This window comes from Saccostrea cucullata, unplaced genomic scaffold (genome assembly GCF_032062105.1).
Source record: "Saccostrea cucullata isolate Sc308-1 unplaced genomic scaffold, CSIRO_AGI_Scuc_v1 ctg2259, whole genome shotgun sequence".
NCBI classification, from domain to species: Eukaryota; Metazoa; Mollusca; class Bivalvia; order Ostreida; family Ostreidae; genus Saccostrea; species Saccostrea cuccullata.
In genome coordinates, this window is record NW_026936473.1 from 23,980 (window position 1) to 43,300 (window position 19,321).

The 19,321-nt window shown below is 32.4% G+C and overlaps 1 protein-coding gene across 1 annotated transcript in view; it reads left to right on the forward strand.

The window, feature by feature from the left end:
• LOC134245674 (uncharacterized) overlaps window positions 1–15,860 on the forward strand; it is a 34,349-nt gene extending 18,489 nt beyond the window's left edge. Inside the window, exons 3-8 of the mRNA XM_062727945.1 lie at window positions 1,593–1,851; window positions 2,839–2,958; window positions 3,251–3,362; window positions 3,589–3,710; window positions 14,804–14,861; window positions 15,532–15,860. Of these exons, the coding sequence (XP_062583929.1) occupies window positions 1,593–1,851; window positions 2,839–2,958; window positions 3,251–3,362; window positions 3,589–3,710; window positions 14,804–14,861; window positions 15,532–15,544 (684 nt within the window). The 3' untranslated portion in view covers window positions 15,545–15,860. The remainder of the gene's footprint in view (window positions 1–1,592; window positions 1,852–2,838; window positions 2,959–3,250; window positions 3,363–3,588; window positions 3,711–14,803; window positions 14,862–15,531) is intronic.
• Window positions 15,861–19,321: the final 3,461 nt, after the last annotated feature.

Below are 19,321 nucleotides of genomic sequence, written 5' to 3' on the forward strand. Positions count from 1 at the left end.
TTATAGATTAACAAATCCATTTGATCATTAGCTTTTATTTTCCATCATCAAGTTCACACAGTTCACATGAAGTCCGCGTGCTAGTAGCGTGTTTGTCCTGTGTCAATCAAAATCATTCGACACAGTGGAAGTGTGGAAATCGCGTGTTCACCGAACATACCGAAGGCAAAGAGTCACTTAGTATTTCCAAGAAGTTTTTATATTTTTCCCTATCATTTCGATATCTGATTTTTGCATTCCTGCAGAAAAAATAAATAAATTATGGGAATATATACTTGGAAGGATTAAGTTTTAAATTGAATTTGAAATATACTCCCTGCTAATTTAAAATACAATTGTACTACTGTCGGCACAAGTTTATTCTTAAATACTATTGTTTAATGACTGTTTGATGTTGGTTTTAAGACTAATTTTCTTGTGTTACAATACACATTTTAATTAAAATATACTGAAAAATACTCACTAAGAATTTAATTTCGGGAGAGAAGGCACCGGGGGAAGGGGTATCTTAATTATACTGAATGGCAAACATATATTTAAACATGTATGTTTAGGTACGGTGAAGGAAGGAATTTTCCTTCTCTAATAATAGACTATTTTAAACAGTTGGTCTTTTCTAAAATTTAAAATCACACTATCAATTTAATTAGCTCTAAAGATATTGAATTAAATGAATATTTGCAGTACTGTTCATAATTCTCAAACCTACGTGTAGTTTAAAATACGTGTTACTGTAGAAATATTTTTTTAATGTATTCTTGTCCTGTAAAAGACTTGGAGTGATTATTATGCATCTTCTTATAATTTGTCTTCTTTAAAATTACAACAATTTGATGCCGCGCGTGAAGCATTTGTACATTGCCCTTTTTTAAAGTAAATATTTTAGCATTGTTCTACATAAATGTAGGTACTAAATGTATTATAATTTCCAGAGAAATAAGAAGTAGCTGAGTTGTAAGAAATATACATGTAAATATCATAGATATTTTTTGCAATGAAATAATTATTCTTCAAACACGATATCTAAGTTATTTAATTAAAAAACGTAAAAATCCTTACCATCAAAAAGATAAGTCCTCTAAATTTCACTTTGGAGTTCCGAATGACAATGAAGACTGAACGATAAGTGAACGGTGAACGCAAAGTAAACGGAACGAAGAGCGAACGGTGAACGTTTTGTTACTGGTGAACGCGAGCACACGGTGAACGGTCAACGCACGCTGAACGAACGGTGAACGAACGGTGAGCGAACGGTGAGCGAACGGAAACATGGGAAAGTAGAACGTTTCAGGGACTGTATATATTTTTGTTACGCAACACAAACACATTTGCTTTTCCATTTAATAAAATCAGGCTTATTGATTTACTACATGTGTATTTTACTTTATAACTAGATTACCTTAGTTTTCCTCAATTTACATAATAATACGTAAATGTTAGATATTAAGTAGTTATCAATTACTTATGAAACTTAACAACTTTAAATTATCTGACGTAAGATGTCTAATTACCCAAAAGTTAATTTAAACGCTAATGCCATTGAACATGTTGAAGTAAACATATTTATTAATTGATTTTACACTCTTTTGTAGAATACCATTGTTATTATATTTAAAGTTTTGGAAAACATATGCTGCTTACAACTCCCTAACAACGCTTGTGAAGAATCGTTGGAGACTATATCATACGCCTCAAAATGTCCATCTGATTTCGAAGAATATCAGGTGGCGGCTTTAAAGAAAAACTGCAGCAAATACAGCAACAGCTGTAGATCCTTCGAATACCACTGTGTTCTAAACGATGATACGACTAAAATCATTGAAGTTTGTGCACCGTCTCGCTATATTCAATGTAAGTGTACGTAGGTACAGCATGGGCCTTTTGGTATGATTAAACTTGGATTGATAGATTTTTTTATTATGCTTACATTCACTAGGAAAACTTAGATGACACCCTTTGATAATATTTTTTTTTTGTATTTTCTCGGTAAATAAGCAAACTTTGAGCATATACAGCTTCGTTCAATTCTTATGATCATATGAATTTTTACACAGATCAAGGAAACGTTAAAGTGCCCCGACTCATACATAACCACATGCTTTTGTTTGTTAGATTACATGCATAGCTATATGCTCTTGTTTTTTAGATTACATGTATAACCATATGCTCTTGTTTGATAAATTATAAGAGTTGAAATGGTTTCTCATTGTTTCTTGTCAAATACAGCTGTCTTGTTATCCATTTTCTCAAAGACCGGTCAAAGTAGCCTAGTGGTAGAGCGTTCGCTTCGTGACTGGAAGGCCCGGGTTCGATTCTCGTTCGCGGCGTTCATACCTTTGACGTAAACATAGGTAGTTAATGTTCCTTCTCCAAGCGCTAGGCATTAGAAGTGAAAGTTACGGGTTTTTTGGATATTACCTTAAAACGTAGGTCCCGTGTCACGATAGCCTTTGCATGATAAAGAACCCTCACTGTTCAATAGCCCTTAGTGCCGAGTATAGGTCTTAATTTGAAGTCCCTCATCTGCATACGAAACGTCTAGCTCTGTGTAAGTAAAAAATTTTCGATAGGGACGTTAAACAATATACAATCAATCAATCCATTTTCTCAAAAGCAACCCTTTATTTTGCCTGTCTAGACTCATACACCTTTCAGATTTTCTTTTCATAAACATAGCTCTAAAGCGCAAAATCATACCAGTATATCTTAATGAGGAATCAAGAAAAATTGTACAGATTTTTATTTTATTTTTTAGTTTTATTTATTTATTATTTTTTTTGTAGATCGTTAACGATCTGTTTTTTGTTTTTTTTTCTGTTTTTTTTTTTGTCTTTACAGTTGGAAAGTGTGCAGAATTTAACACTGGACTACGAAGTATTCGCAGAGTCTTCTTCAGTGATTGTACAACTTTTAAACATCCATGTCCAATTTCATACAACTCGACAGAATCTTACCGATGTAATCTTTATTATTACAATTATTTAATTAAATCCATTATGCATCAAACTTATACATTGTTATTTAGTTCGTGAATAATCAAGATAGTTACCCATATGGGACAATACCTTTCGTTATCATGTTCATATGTACTGTATATATATTTGAGTTATACTTCATTTATGAACGCGTTAGATAAAACTTATCCTAATAAGTCTAGTTAATTTATTTCAGAGGATAGGGATACGATTTTGCTTTTAGCTGTCCTTATATATACGTTGGATATATTAAAATATTCTAATATATGTTTCAGATTCTGACTGCTTTAATATAATCAAATCGACAACAATGATAGCACCAATGAACACAACCGAAAATAGAAATGGTTCATCAACAACAGATATTCCAAAGCAGGAAAATCAAATGTAAGTGCATTTGCAATAATTAGAATGATTGTTTGTGAGTTATCTTACACTCATTATACGATACATTGATTTCATACTTTATAGTAGCTATAAGTCTAAGAAACAGCCGTGTAGAAACGAAACAGCTGGGAATTTTTAATTGCGATTTTTACGATATTTTGAACTGCATTTGAATATGTATTGCAATTTTCTTTTTCAAAATCTCATATTTTGTTTAACTTATTAGATCGAGCGGAAAAGAAGCCGAGGAAGATTCTGTCACTGGTATATTACTTGGTATAGGCATTGCAGTGGTATTTTTGCTTGTCATTTGTTATGTTGTTTGGAGATGTAAACGTAAGCAAAAAGGTTAGTTATTCTTCTTAGCACATTAGACCCAGTTTGTAGAGAATTTAGTCCATAAATTAGGGAGCTGAATTATTTGAAAAAAATACCACTATTGTATACTCTTACTTTACTGGAGAGGAAAAAACCCAATTACATGTACACAACATATTTTGTGAAACCTAGATATATTTGACACCTTAAAGATTCAGAATTTAGATACCTGTCACTTTTTGTCCCCCGCTTGAAAAGTGGGGGATATTAATTTAGGTCCGTCCGTCCGTCTTTCTGTCTGTCTGTAACGCTTTCGTTTCCACAAGATATCTCAAGAACCCTTTGAGCTTTTGCAATGAAATTTAGCATAGCAACTCCCTATGGACTAAAGAAGACGCCTATTGATCTTGAGGTCAAAAGGTCAAAGGTCAAGGTCATAAATTCGCAAATTCTGTCTGTTATAACACTTTCGTTTCCGCGCGATGTCTCAAGAACCCTTTGAGCTTTTGCAATGAAATTTTACATAACAACTACCTGTGGCTTAAGAAAGACCCCTATTGATTTTGAGGTCAAAAGGTCAAACTTCAAGGTTATAAATGTATACATTCTGTTTGTGTGTAACACTTTCGTTTTCGTGCGATATTTCAAGAGGATGTTGAGCTTTTGCAATGTAATTTATACCAAAAGTCCCTAGGACCTCTCTCACCCTCTCAAAGTGTCCCGCCCCGTTTGTTTTATTAGTATTGATTGTATTACATGTCGCTATTATTAGCCCAGGGGCATGATGGAGAGTTGTTACGTATAAAACAGGTTATCGGCGGACTTTATATTCTTATTACATCTATTAGAACTGTTTAACAAAGGTTAAATTAGACACCATGCCTTGTGTTAAATTTTGACAATATATCGAACGTGAATATATACATGTATGTGACTTAATGTTTGTATATAATTTTCGCCAAGATAACGCGACTCCGTGGTCTAGTGCATCGTCGCAAGCCACGGGTTTTGTGTCCATTCTATTCCCAGAATAGACTTAAAACCCGTGGATTGCGACGATGGGTCTATTGGTATGTCTCTCGCTTCACATGTGAGAGGGCCAGCGTTCGTATCCCGGGCGATCAAACTTCTTTTTTCGAAATGCTTTTTTTTCTACTAAATGATAGTATTCAGGTGAAATGAAAAAGTTATGAGGTCTGGCTTGTACAAACTCATACAATCATCATTACAGTGTGATAAATATTCCATATAAAAAGAATCTTCTACACACATAATAAAGAATAATCAATCAAACCTTTATATCCATATTGGCATATCTTATTTGCTTCAGTATACATTCAATAATTCTACAAATTCAGTCAAGGGGATCCAAACCCCCCACCTCACCACCATCCCCTACGCATGGTTTACCTTTTCCCTAAGCGGGGGACAAAAATTCACTGAATTAGCTTGTCTATTAATATTTCCTATGCATATTCACAAGAACGGGAGGTTCTTTTTCTGTATTGAGGTACTTTAAATTAAGTAAAATAGGTTCAATTCTGAATCATCCATATTTTCCGGCAAGATGGCAAGAGATTAACACCACCTCCTTTTTTACAGTCTTTTGATTTCCTTCCTGGAATCTAGCTATAGAGTCCGTGTAGTTTAACTACTGAAAAAATACATGCACATATGTGTGGCTAGTGAAGAACTCCCCGAGTGGTACGCGACACTGAGTTATTGAATCTTTCATGAGCATGCAGTCACGGTTAAGATCAGAAGCCGAAATAGAACATTAACATTAGTTGTTTATTTTTATGTTTCATTATTATTGATAACTAGACAACTCTTTTATAATTAACCAGATTTATCATGCAACTGAGATTAATAAACTCTGTTGGCAGGAGATAAAGGTGTATTGCTGCTCAAGTAAGGGATGTTATCGATTGAAAGATTGAAAAGTTAAAATCATTACGTTCATCATAGAGCTAGGATGTTAAATTAGGCAAGTAAGTAAGGGCCAGGTAGAGGCCTTTCTATGCAAATCAGCTAATGAAAATGCATAATTTGTGTAATTTTTACACAGATAATGTTAAAGCTTATTTTCTTATGACGTCATAATGTGCACTGACTAGGGCATGTTGTGGGTATAAAGTTTGTATAAGAAAACAACTTTTTCTGTGCAATAAGTTCAGCGCTTATGTGTTTTAATCAGTTCATTACAAAGAAACCTCTATACGTTACCTTAACTGACTTTCGAACTATGAACGTCTTTTTCAAGTAAAATATCCAAGTATGAACAGATGTGTTGAACTCTGTGGTATGTCAAACTCACTGGGAGATATCGTATCCAAATACGAATGGAAGTTACCATTTTTAGTTGACAATACGTCGTCGATATATATATATATATATATATACATGTATATATACGTTGAGTTGAAAGCCACATTAAGTGTTTTCTATAACATTTTGCACAAATTCTCCTTCATATGAATACAAATAATCAAATGAAATATATAAAGAAAAGGAACAGTATTCAATCGCAGAAGACCATAAAATAATACTAAATAGTACCAGAGCAAATGCCGACCTCTAAAACATCAGAGGTTAGGTCAGGTACCAAGGAAAAGTGAGTATTCAATGCCGACCGATCATACCTACCTTGTGCTCTTTTGAAGGATCGGGCAATAACGGAAAAATCCGTTGTTCATTCCAATGAGTAACTAATTGCACAATAATAAATATGACAAAATAGTCAGTCGGATCAGCATTTAACTCAATAATAAAATTGTCAATTTCTAGATATGGAGATAACGAACAGTATTCCAATTCAAAGTCCATAAAACAATATAAAACAGGAACAGAGCAAACACGGACCTCCAAAAAATCAACTTGGGATGGTCGATTCAATGACTTCGTCGGCAAATAAGATTTATCATTTATTTTGCAATTGTTTGAAAATGACCAAGAACAAAGTTAATACATTAACGAGGTCATTTTTATTGAAAGCTAAAGTAGTTGTCAATTATATCAAAAAGCTTGGAGTTTAATATATCGTGGGGAACTATTGTAAATTAGTTGAAAAGTTTTATGTTATAATGTTACAGTTGTAAATTTGGTATAAATCTATTTTAAATTTTCCAAACTTCCTTCAAATTTTCAAGTAACAACATTTAATCAAGACCGAATGAATCTGATATCCAAAAATGTTTTAGTACTTCATTGATAAATAAGAGAAATTAATTGTAAAAAAGAAAAATATGTTTATTTGGAAACTTAATGGTCTTCCTTTGGTGCTTGTACATTTTTTATTGTTTTTGTTAGAGATAAAAAAAAATTCTTTACTAAAAAATCTAATATCATTAATTTAAAAAAATAAAATTCCAAAAAAAAAGATGTTAAAGTGCCTCTTTCGCGTTCCTGGTTCTAAAGCGTATCCTCTCTTTTTGACATTTTTAATCATGGTAACAGTGCTGGTGTACAGAAACTGTGTTCTTTATTTATAGGTTTGAAATGAGAATCATAGAAAAAGGGCATCATATGTGAATCATATGAAGCAAATCATATGATTTACATATGATCCACATATGTAAATCATATGAAAATAACTACATATGATTTGCATATGAATGATTTAAGTGTGTTTCAAGCCATTTACATATGAGAATCATAAGAAAAGGACATTATATGTAAATCATATAAAACACTTAAGTGTGTTTCAAGCCATTTACATATGAGAATCATATGAAAGGGGCATCATATGTAAATCATATGAAACAGTTATGTGTGTTCTCTTTCAAAATTTTTTTTAACTTTTTGGTACACATTTAAAAATCAGATATTTCTGCTTTAGAGGAAAATTCATTACATTACAATGATCTATCTTCATTGGTTAAATATTTTAAAATATCTTATATGCTTACAAAACTTTTTTGATAAAATTATTTTCATCAAGAGAAATAACTTATTTTTCACAGTGTACATTCTAAACAAGAAAATATACAAACAAGTCAGTAGAATTTGTCGATACATGTATTTAACATATTCTAAAATGAGTGCAAATTATAAGATTTCAGCAAAATGATTAAGTAGTTGAACATGTATACATGTACAAATAAATAACATAATTAGGCCATGTACTCGTAAAAAAAATACCATATGACATGAAAGTGTCTGCAGAAAAATTGAAATATCGGCAATAACATTTGTCATGTATTGTCTATTGTAAATTTATGAACAATCAAGTTATTTGATATTCTAGCATACAAATAAGAATGTGAAATCTTTACAGGTCAAATTCAGACAAGATTGTGTACATCCTCTACATTTCATTATTATTCCATATATTTCCTTGTTCTTTTTCCTTCTGTATCTTTTCAATATTTTCAGTTGTCCTCCCTCTGATCTGACCGTTTTGAAAATCTCTTTGAACTGTACCAAAAATGCAAATCCACCAGTTCTCCCCTTCCTGAACAATTTCTTTGTGGCACAGAATGGTCTCTACAAAAATTCCAAAAATAAAAATAAAAAAATTCTTAAATTACAAAATCAATTCTACAAGTTAGATTCAAGTAACTTATCATCAGCAAACAAATGTATTCCCAATTCACCGACACAGATATAATACGAGATAAAACTAATGTTATATATGTTATACTAGGTGGTTTGTGAAATCCTATGATGTAATTTGCAAGACACTGTTGGAAGATATGCTTCATAATAAAATTATAAAAAACTTTTTTTTTTATTTTGCCAATTGAATTGAATTTTGCAAGACAATTACACTATTTGAAGATATGCTTCATATTAAAATCATAAAAAGCATTTTTTTTCTCAATTAAATTTGGAATGTTCAAATAGTATTATTGCCAAAAATTAAGAAGATTCTGACACAAATATATTACTTTTGGACAAAAAAAAAATTACAGACAAGTAGATAAGCAGAAAAACAGATTTTGTGATTCAAGGATATCCCAAACTTTGTTGGGAAAAATATAACAAAGTCTGTTAAACAGTGTGTAGTTACCTTAACTTTGAAACAAGCCTATGATCTTTGGATTTTTTCTTATGCGAGGCTGACTGTATATTGAACCTGTAAAACCAATATTAACACAGTAGATATTTTCTAAGCATTACTAAAACTTAAACCACAAAAAAGAGAGAGTATACACATTTGTAGGTTCTCAATAGTCTTAAATATTTTACATTTTGCCTGAAACTAGGTTCTCTATTAGTATTGGAATTTTTTTTTTATAAATGTCAGTCAATGAATACATGGATGTAAATATTCAATGGATTAGCTATCTGATGTACTTTCAACACATACATATGCATTTGTGTACCTTGAAAGTTGCCAGTGTTATTATTAATTTTTTGCTGAAATTCAAAAATTCAATTAACCCCCTGAAGTTATTGTACAGTTTCATAGCTTTTAAAGCCAGCATATTCCATTCATACTTACCATATTTTAAAAGTGCATTGGATTAAAATTGTTTCAAAATGTAGAATACCGCCCGTACGAAAGTTCGAGGCGGAATAGGCACGGCTAAGACACGGAATCCGCACGGGTTTTTAAAAAGCCGCACGGGTTCTGAATGTCCAAGACACGGACACGGCTTCCGTGTCTGATAGTGAGGAATCCTCGCTCACAGAAACCCGTGTGGATGCACGGAATCCGTGTCCCAGGGAGAAGGTTTTTAACTAAGGCGGGTTTTGGTTCAAACAATTTATTTATATCTCACGGCTTTTTACTGAGCATGCTCAATCATAACTTCCTTTATTTGAATATTAAATTGGAGGGATTCATGGTCATGAGCTAAGTCAGTGTGTCTTTTTGCTCTATTTAAAGGATATTTAACTAATAGATGTCAGTTGGAATTGTATTTATGTCAGTCTGGGATAATTTCTTCACTTTTGAACTAAATGCAGTAAGTGTAATCTAGAATAAATAAGTCAATTTTTCAATTTTCATGATCTTCCTGTATTGCGATGTTGACAATGAACATGATGAAATAGTTTAGGTTAAATTTATTTGAATGACTTTAGTTGGACTTTCACTAATCCTTTATAGTATATATATTTTATGTGACATCACTGTGCTAGTGAAAGTTTTATTTAAAGTAAATTCTTTCTCAGATTGTGCAAACTTAGCTACTAGATTAAATTATCATTAAAATCATATTAAAAACTAGCATGGATTGTAACTTATAAAGTTAATCTTTAACAGAAAGTAAATGGACACATTCATATAAGATTTTTAACTTTTGAAATTCTAAATCTAAGCAAATAATGTAAAGCAATGTGAAGTTATTTTGGTTTCAGTCACCATTTTGGCATCCACAGTCTCTAAAGGCCATGACCTAGATCTAAACAAATGTACAGATCCCATGACTCCTTATATGGTATACGGCACGGCTTTTTTGACACGGGTTTCCAAAAAAACGTGTCTCCATATATGGAAAAGGACACGGGTTTCAGACACGGGTTTACAGAATCAGTAAGTCCATATATGGAAACTAGCAAGGCTTTCTGACACGGGTTTTGTAAAAACGTGTGATCTCATTTAAATATTTCGGCCAATATCCCGTGCCGTGTCCGTGCCTCGACCACTTTAAGGCACGGCTTTCAATACATACTTTACATAGGAGCACGGAATGCTAAAGCACAGCTTTTTGGAGACGGAATCCGTGCCTAAGCCGTGTCTAAGCCGCCCGGACTGTTTCGTACGGGCACTTCTATATTATTTAGTTGAATTTATTTTTGATGAAGCCATGCAAACAATGTAAAATTATAAAGGAAAAAAAATCAAGAAATACAGTGATGTGCCATAAGTGTTCGTCCAAATTCAATTTTCATTACGTCACTTTACATTTTCACATAACTTCGTCGACGCTGTATCTTTTAACCATGGCGTCAATGTTGAATAAATAAGTATATATTTATAGCATATCCACGTGACTGTCACGTGTCACAATTACGTAGCAAAATTATTTTCGTCTGCTGTGTATTTCCCCTGTAAACAAAATGGCTACCGTGCGTAAAGAATTGAGTACTGATGTTAAAGAAGTCATCGTTTCTCTTTACCTGTCTGGATTAAAACATTCAGAAATAGCAAGGAGATTACAAATTCCCCGGTCTACAATAACTTCTGTAGTTGACCGGTATCGCAAGCGAGGAAGTGTAGAAAACATACCGAGGAAAGGGAAGCAGGCAAAGCTAAGTGACAGAGACAGTCGCAGCATTTTAAGGTTGGTGAAAGAAAACAGAAAGAGAAAATTATCAGACATAACAGCCTTATTCAATGAAAATAGAGACTCTGCTATATCTAAACGGACAGTTCAGCGAAATTTGTACAAACAGGGGTATTTTAGAAGAGTTGTTCGAAAGCGCATAAGAATTCGCGAAGTGAACAGAAAAGCACGGCTCTCCTGGTGTAGAGGAAACAGATACAAAACTATAGATAATTATTGGAACAGGGTAATCTTTAGTGATGAATGCAAAGTGGACGTTTGGACTGATAACCGTGTTTTTATATGAAGAAAGGTTGGCGAAGAGTGGATACCATGTTGTCTCTCGCAACATCCAAAACCTAAGTTAGGTTTAATAATATGGGGCTGTATCACTTTCAACGGTGTAAGGACTGTGACTGTTGAAGACAGTAACATTAATGCTTGAAAATACATTTATATAATTGAAGATCAACTTTGGCCAGTCATAGCACGCCATTTTCCTCGAAATAACTATATATTTCAAGATGACAACGCCCCTATTCACAGAGCCCGAGTAGTTCAAGAATATAAATTACAGAATTATATTCATTCAATGGTTTGGCCCGCTCAGAGTCCTGATTTGAACATTATTGAAAATATCTGGTTGAGACTGAAAAGAGAACTGAAAAACGGCAACGAAATATTCTTGTGTAAAAATCAGCTGGAGGCAGCCATTCGACGTATCTGGATAAACATCCCAATTTATTATGTTCAGGGCTTATACAGGTCGATCCCAAGACGAATACAGAAAGTTCTGAGGTCAAAAGGCTATATAACAAAGTATTAAGGTAAGAAAAAATATTTTATAATTTTATTTCTGTGTTTTATTTTTCCGAAGCGTCTCGTTACTACGGCGGCCATTTTGAATTTGGACGAACACTTATGGCACATCACTGTATTTTGTCATAAAGGAGTCATTAACAGATGTACACTTTGATTTTTTATTGCAAGTATTTCTTTTTACCTTTAATATTGTGATGATGCAATCGTCTGTCACAATCAGCTTGTGGATCAATCGCCAGTCTTATCAGCTTTGGGCTTCTTGGACTTAATAAAAAAAGCAGCACGGTGACACTGAACTCAAGTGGTTGAATGCATCTATAGGCCATAAAAACAAACATTTGTCATTAAGTTGATGAAAGAATCGACTTGATAACGATCTCAACATACGAAAACGCCAAACTGCTATATACAAGGTTTCTACTTTCACTTTCAAATCAGTACGTAACAAAAGTCAAAACAAAAAGAAAAACAAAGTAATGCCTTTAGCCTAACATGTAAATTGTAATGTTTACATCCATTCAGAAACAAATTAATCCAAACACTAACGTTATGTAGATCTAGGTTTACGAAATGCATTAATTTAACAATTACAAGTGTTGAGAGTATTACAGAGATGAGTTCATACGAACCTGTAACCGTAATGAAACGATATTTAAACAAATGAATTAAATGTCTTTTAAAAATTGTTAGGACATTAGCCTAGATCTACTTACTTTTTCCAACACCCAGCACTTCTGCTGCAGCAGTGACGTCAAACATGACGTACACTTTCATCCGATAGAAGTCAAAACCGGTCCGGGAAAAATACGGAATTCTTTTTTTACTTTACTCAAGTAATAAACCCTAACCCAAAAGATTTGAAATAAAAAGCAAATTAATTTATTCTTTATCAATTTTGTCTGGGATATGCATTACAGAATTATTGTATGAGTATTACAGAAAAAGAAAATTGTGAAAGGTTTTTTTATAAGGGAAAAAAGGGGGAGGGTTAAACAAACTAGAACTTAACATAAGTTATTGCTAACAAATTCTTTTGAAATTGATGTACATTTAAATTACTATTGAGATATTTTATTGAAATTTTACTTGAGTATACCAAGGGCAAATTAGTGAATACTGTTTCATATGATTCTCATATGATCACTGTTTCATATGATTCTCATATGATCACTGTCGAAATATTCATATGATTTTTCCCTGAGTATAACAAAGGCAAATACGTGAATATGGTTTCATATGATTCTCATATGATCAGTTTCATATGATTCTCATATGGCCACTGCCAAAATATACATATGTAGGGCCTTTCATATGAGAATCATATGTATATTACTTCATATGATTAACATATGTATGATCATATGATTCTCATATGATTGGCCACATATGATTCTCATATGATTGTATATACATATGATTCTCATATGATCCACATATGATCTTCATATGAAAGGCAATGCATATGTGGATCATATGTGGCTAAATTGCCCATATATGGTGATCACCATTGTAAATCAAAGTTTTCAAAGTTATGACTTATATTAAGTAAATCAAAGTGTCAAAGTATTTACTATAATACATATAAATCAAAGTGTCAAAGTGTTCACTTTAGTAAACTACACTTAACTTTAGTATTTTTATGTTAGTTATATTTCATTTAACCATTTCAACAAGGCAATCCATAGTTTAAAGTGACTAGCTTGAGTATTTCGATCTAATCATCCACTTTGTCCCACAGATGCTCATTAAGAAAAAGATGATGTTCAGTCGACTAGGCAAATGAGATTGCGGGAAAATCCTTACTAACTCTGCCATACTTTGGCGAGGGTAAACACGCCTAAAGATAGGCAAATGACGTACATAGACGCGCGCCCCGGTGATATGAACAATAAACTGGTACCCTGACATTGGTTCACGGGCGCAAGCGCCCTGAAAAACCAACGACAGGTAACCACTGCCATTTTATCGCATCACAGGAAACAACACTGATGAAAAAATCTATATTTAGACTAGCGTAAATCCAGAAGTGCTGAAGTAAATAAACCCTTCTCTCTGCACTCTACACTGCTGTAAACGAAGAAAGTAGACGGATTTTAAGCATCTAAAATCGTCAAGAAGTGCTGCCTCAAAAGCCATTAAATGTAAAGCGATATCGTACTGGTCCCATATGCATATATTCTACCAAAATAATTCAAATCAAGACCTGGATATTTGGCACTGATATGATAATTCATCTATTGAGTTATAACACTTATTCTCTATCATTATATGTTTAGTTTATGGGGAATGCTATAACTCGTCTCTTTAACTCCATGTGTTACGTTATGCACCAGGAATAGGAGGATTACAATGTTAACACTACGGAATATTTGAAACTTCATTGTGACAATATATTATATATTCAAATTGTCACAATGAAGTTTCAAATGTTCCGTAGTGTATTGTTGTAAATTAATGATATACTCAGTTAATAAGGTCCCTTCTTTATTGTTTGAATAATTTCCCTGTATTAAATTGTTGTATTCATCAAGTAAGATACGATACATTTTGTTTTTTTCCTGTTATTTGAATCTCTGCTGTTATTTGAATCGCTGGATCCACCTAACATTCTTCTCCGCAAGCATTAATGCTATTTATTTTTGGAATGCGCAGTTACTATGCGCGATGCTAGCAGTGAGTTTTTCCACTGTCATGTCGGCAGATGTTACCTGTCCTTGTAATTCCTAGCAGCAGCGACTGCAATCAAGGGCAGAGAACCAGTGCTTTATGAACAACAGCGTAAATTTAATCAGCTTGAAAATATCACAATCGCACAAATGGGTTTCTTTCAGTTTTATTGTGAATGTAAAATAATGATAGCCTATCGTATTAATAGCAATTTTTGGGTAGTTTGGAGTCAAATTAACAGGAGGCAGGATGAATAACCCGATCTTATCATGGTTCTGTTTTGCTTGAAAGTCATCGTCACAGTTTATTGGAAACAATTCTAGGTCCTCTCTGCTAATGGGGAAGACGTACATTCTATGTGGGAAAAAATTACAGGAACCTGTACAATAACTAGAAACTATTATTATTATTATTATTTAGGTAATGAAAAAGCAGAGACGTATATAAGTATCGCAAAAATCAAAAATGGACCAATGGGGTACGTATATATACATCAAGTGTTGTGTAAAACATTAATAGCACTACTTACTTTAATCTCCTCTTCTCCTGTGTACGCTTTTGCTTAATCTTTCATCGTTTTAAAAGAAATTTACTACTCTACAAACACAACCATTCATTAAGATTATGTTGCTTTACGATAAGAAACGTTTAGAGATTCTATATGCAATTAGCATGACAAAAGGTGTGACGTTTTAATCATTGTATTAAGAACAAATAGTTATCATTATTGCGTGGGTATATGTAGAATCCCACGGATGAGCGGCTCCTTTTAAATATAATTTTCCTTTGAAAATAGTAAACCTGCAAATGAACATGTAAAGTCATTTCTTTTATGTTGCAAAAGTTTGATATGAATTTATATGTTCCATAGCAGTCTCATAGTTTGCAATAAGTTGCATTTATTTTTGATTTTTGAATTAGAAACCAAAAAGTACACCTCAAAAATATATATTTGATCCATTTAAATATAATAATAATGATATAATAATTATAATCTGATATATGCAAATAAAAAGATGGAGTTCGCAATAAAGTTTACGCAACATTTCATCTATTTTTATTGTTTTTTACTTTTGTTAATTTTAATATTTAAAAATTTTATCAGAATTTATAGCTCGTAAATGATATTATTTACACATTTCTTGCAGGATAGAGCAATGAGCTTTACCGGGAAAAATAAATACATTTAACAATGGTAAAATAAGTCTGCTATGCAGAAAGTATTTGAGCAGAGCAATTGAAGACAGACATCTTAAAAAAAGAGGTGGGATGAGGTACCAAAGACAATAAAAGATACCAGTGAATCTGCTCTACTAATTGGCATCAAATCTTGCCTAAAATAAGCTATTGTGAATGGAATTATCCTTGATGCATTAATCAATTTATCATACAGGTTATGCAAGTAAATTGCTGTATATTAAAGGGAATTTGGCGTAAGAAAAATCCGTTATCACTTAGTTAATTAAAATTGGTTGTAAGCCATACATACCTTTTTTTAATGAAACATAAAAATATGAAACAGCTTCCTTATTGTTTTTGTGTTGTCTTTTTTTCCAAGTTTAACTAAAAAATTAGATACTGCCAATGAAGAAATAAAGATGAGTTTTGTTAATTGATAGAACGTCATTGACTCTTAAATATCTACAAGAATCAATTTCTCTTTAAGCAGTTAGAGTATACGGTAATCCCTTTATGCCATGTAACCAACGCTCTTACGCAATATTTATCGACACTTGAAACTTCCATAAGGCCCTACCTATCGACAATGGAAACTTCAACAAAGCGCTATATGATTTATTACACGGTGTAATACGCCCTCTGATGAGAGACAGTATACAGTGTTATCTGTGCATGGAGCGTGGCTATTATGCCGAGTTCTTATTAGTAGCATTATTTACCAAAGCATTGACAATACTAAGAACATAACGTCAAAGGACCAGGAATTTTGTCCCTACCGGTATTATTAACTTGTTGGTACATGTATATCCTGCGATCGCGATTTATAGCAACTGTAAGTTTATTTTCGGAATTTGAACGATTTGCATTAAATATATACAGCATCCCTCAAGAACAATATATAATCTGACCTAGTTACATGTATGCTACTGGGCACTGGACGGATGGGTTCAATGCTGACTAAGGGGATTGAAGGTTATAAGTACCGACTGCAAAACATGGGCGAATCCCTCGATCTAATTTTCTTAAAAGAGTAAATTCCCCCGAAGTATTAAGGCATAGTTTTTATTAAGTTAAGTAATATAAAAAAGCTTATATAGAAATACTGAATACATGTTTATTATCTGTAGGTTGTAAACTTATGTAACACTTTTATGGACACAAAAGGATTACTTCCATATTATAAGGTTTGTTTTCTTCTCTGTTTTTCTCTCTAATTATATGCCTAGCTCCCAGGGGTACAATCTGTTATCAGCTGTCTTTGTGAATTTAATACAAACGACCATAAAACATCACATACTTTTATTTTCTGAGAAAAATAATGGGAGACTGAATATAGTAAAATTAATTTTAAAAAAAAAAATGGAAAACAAAAATAAAATAATCAACATCATGATCCTCTCCCAAAAATCAACCGATACAAAATTTAGGCAGAAGAAAGATAAATCTATAAGTACTTTTGAGAATTCCTATGAAAGGTATATAAGTTGTACACATACTTTTGAATTTGAATTTGTCCAATTTGTTAATTATTTATTTATTTCGAACCTGTGAGGAGAAATAAAAATGAAAATATGGATGTTTACAGGCATATTGATAGTGATTTGCATATACGTGTTATTAATTAAAAAAGATATTAAAATAAATTGCAAAGCCGAAATGTTAAAGAAAGTGACAATGATAACTGGATAATTCTAGTAAAGGATAACTTACTAGTAATTGCATACACTGACGTTAAGTGTAAATTCTAAATCAAAAATTATACACTGTACTAAGTATAGAGGGATTAGACTTTCCTGTTCACACGTTTTATTTTATCTTACACTATAGTATTGCATGCAGTATCTGTTCCCATATACATATTGTGCTAGACTCTTTTTTTAATGATTGCCATATGCCATTTACTTATTCGAACATTTAATTGTTTGATAAATTGCAAATCATAGGCTTTTTGAACCCCCACTTTTACTAAAGAAAAAGCAGCTAAAAGAATACGTCTTTTCCTTTAAATTCAAAATGCCAATAGAGGAATTGACGCGGTTATATTGTTATAAGTTATATGCTTAATCACAAAAGTGCCCAGTCTTGTATTCCACCATATTTCAAGTTAAAGATTACTCCTTTATTTCCTACAAAATTTCAATGTACATCGACCATTGCTTTCCAACTTTTTAATTACAAAAAAACTTTACATGACTTGGATATCGAGTCTCTGAAACATAAACTTTTATGATGACCATTCTTCTTCATTCTATAACTATAGTCCAGCTAGACACGTAATTACAGGTGACGTAAATATAGTTAATAATAAAGACCTTAGATCACTTATCTTCAAAGGTCATAAATAAAGGGAACCCCTTTCATTCAACCGGCGTCGGAATTTCATAAATATATATTATGGATTCTGTTAAATTTTATGCCAGGCGATGAGCCAGATATGAAAAAGAAGACGTTGACACTTTGTCAGAATGGGTTAAATGTATCAGATCTATGATAAAATTGCGTATTAAAAGATTGAAGGGCTATATGAAAACCATCAATTTCGTATATAAAACCGATAAATTGGTTTGATCATCGACATCCAAGAAATACATCTTATGCTTCGTCTTCTTCTTATTGCTTACATGTATGAGACAATGAATAAAATTTGTAATGTTTTTGTATCCATTTAGTAAGAACTTCCATAAAGCATTGTTCGTAGACAATAAAATAGACCTGCTCATACTTAAATGAATAACATGTATTGGCTGAATATTCAGTATACATATAATTATATTCATGTTTTAGTATCAATATGTAGGAGCGGACTGTGTCCCTTTTTTAACTTGACCTGTCCTTGAAGAGGTATCCTCCTTTGATTTTAATCAATAAAAATCAAGTCTAAAAATATATTTTGTACAAAATTAATTATCAATCATTTAACTTTTCTTAATAATTATCTACATCTTTCTACCATAGCATTTTTTGATATTCCTAGTACATGTACATGTTTTATTTTTATTTTCAAAAATTTCTTTGTCCCCATATACTGTTAGAGAAAATAGTTGAATATTGTAAGAAAAGTTTATTATTAAATCACTAAAATATCCTTTACTTTAGATTTTAAACATATCAGATATGTTAAAAGGATGTGTCAATAGTTTATCCACATTGAATAAAAACAGAGGATTCGGGTTATTATGGTCACCATGCTAATTCTGGAAAAGGATATCTTTATCCACCCATACAATTGCCGCAATTTTGTCTTTTCTAACAGATGGACTGTTTTTGTTTTTAAAAAAATCACTAGCAAGGTACGAAATATGAGCTGGAAAAATCTTTTAGTCCTGTTACAGAACGCAAATTAAACAGTGAATTCCCTTATCACTTCTTTCATAGAAGTTATTCAATTACTTCGCGACTTTTTGATCACCTGTCGTACTGCAATGCACTCGTGTATGTCAATGTGTGTGGTTTTGAAACTATAGGCAAGTCTTTTGTGCGAAACGAAAGTAACAGAAATTTGCCTCAGGATCAAAGTAGAAAACTGCTATGCTTTATACGAGAGGATACACCGCTTTTAGGTGCTTGTTTGAGTTATTTCAGTCACATTATAGAAAGGATGCAGATTGTATTTTAAAAAATCACGATGTTTTCACAAGTAACAATTAGAAACTATTATACAATCAATATTCTACTTTTTGTATTCTTGCATTTCTCAAAGACAGTCAGGGTAAAAATAAAACTTAACCTAAAGTACATGTTAAATAACATTATAATTGT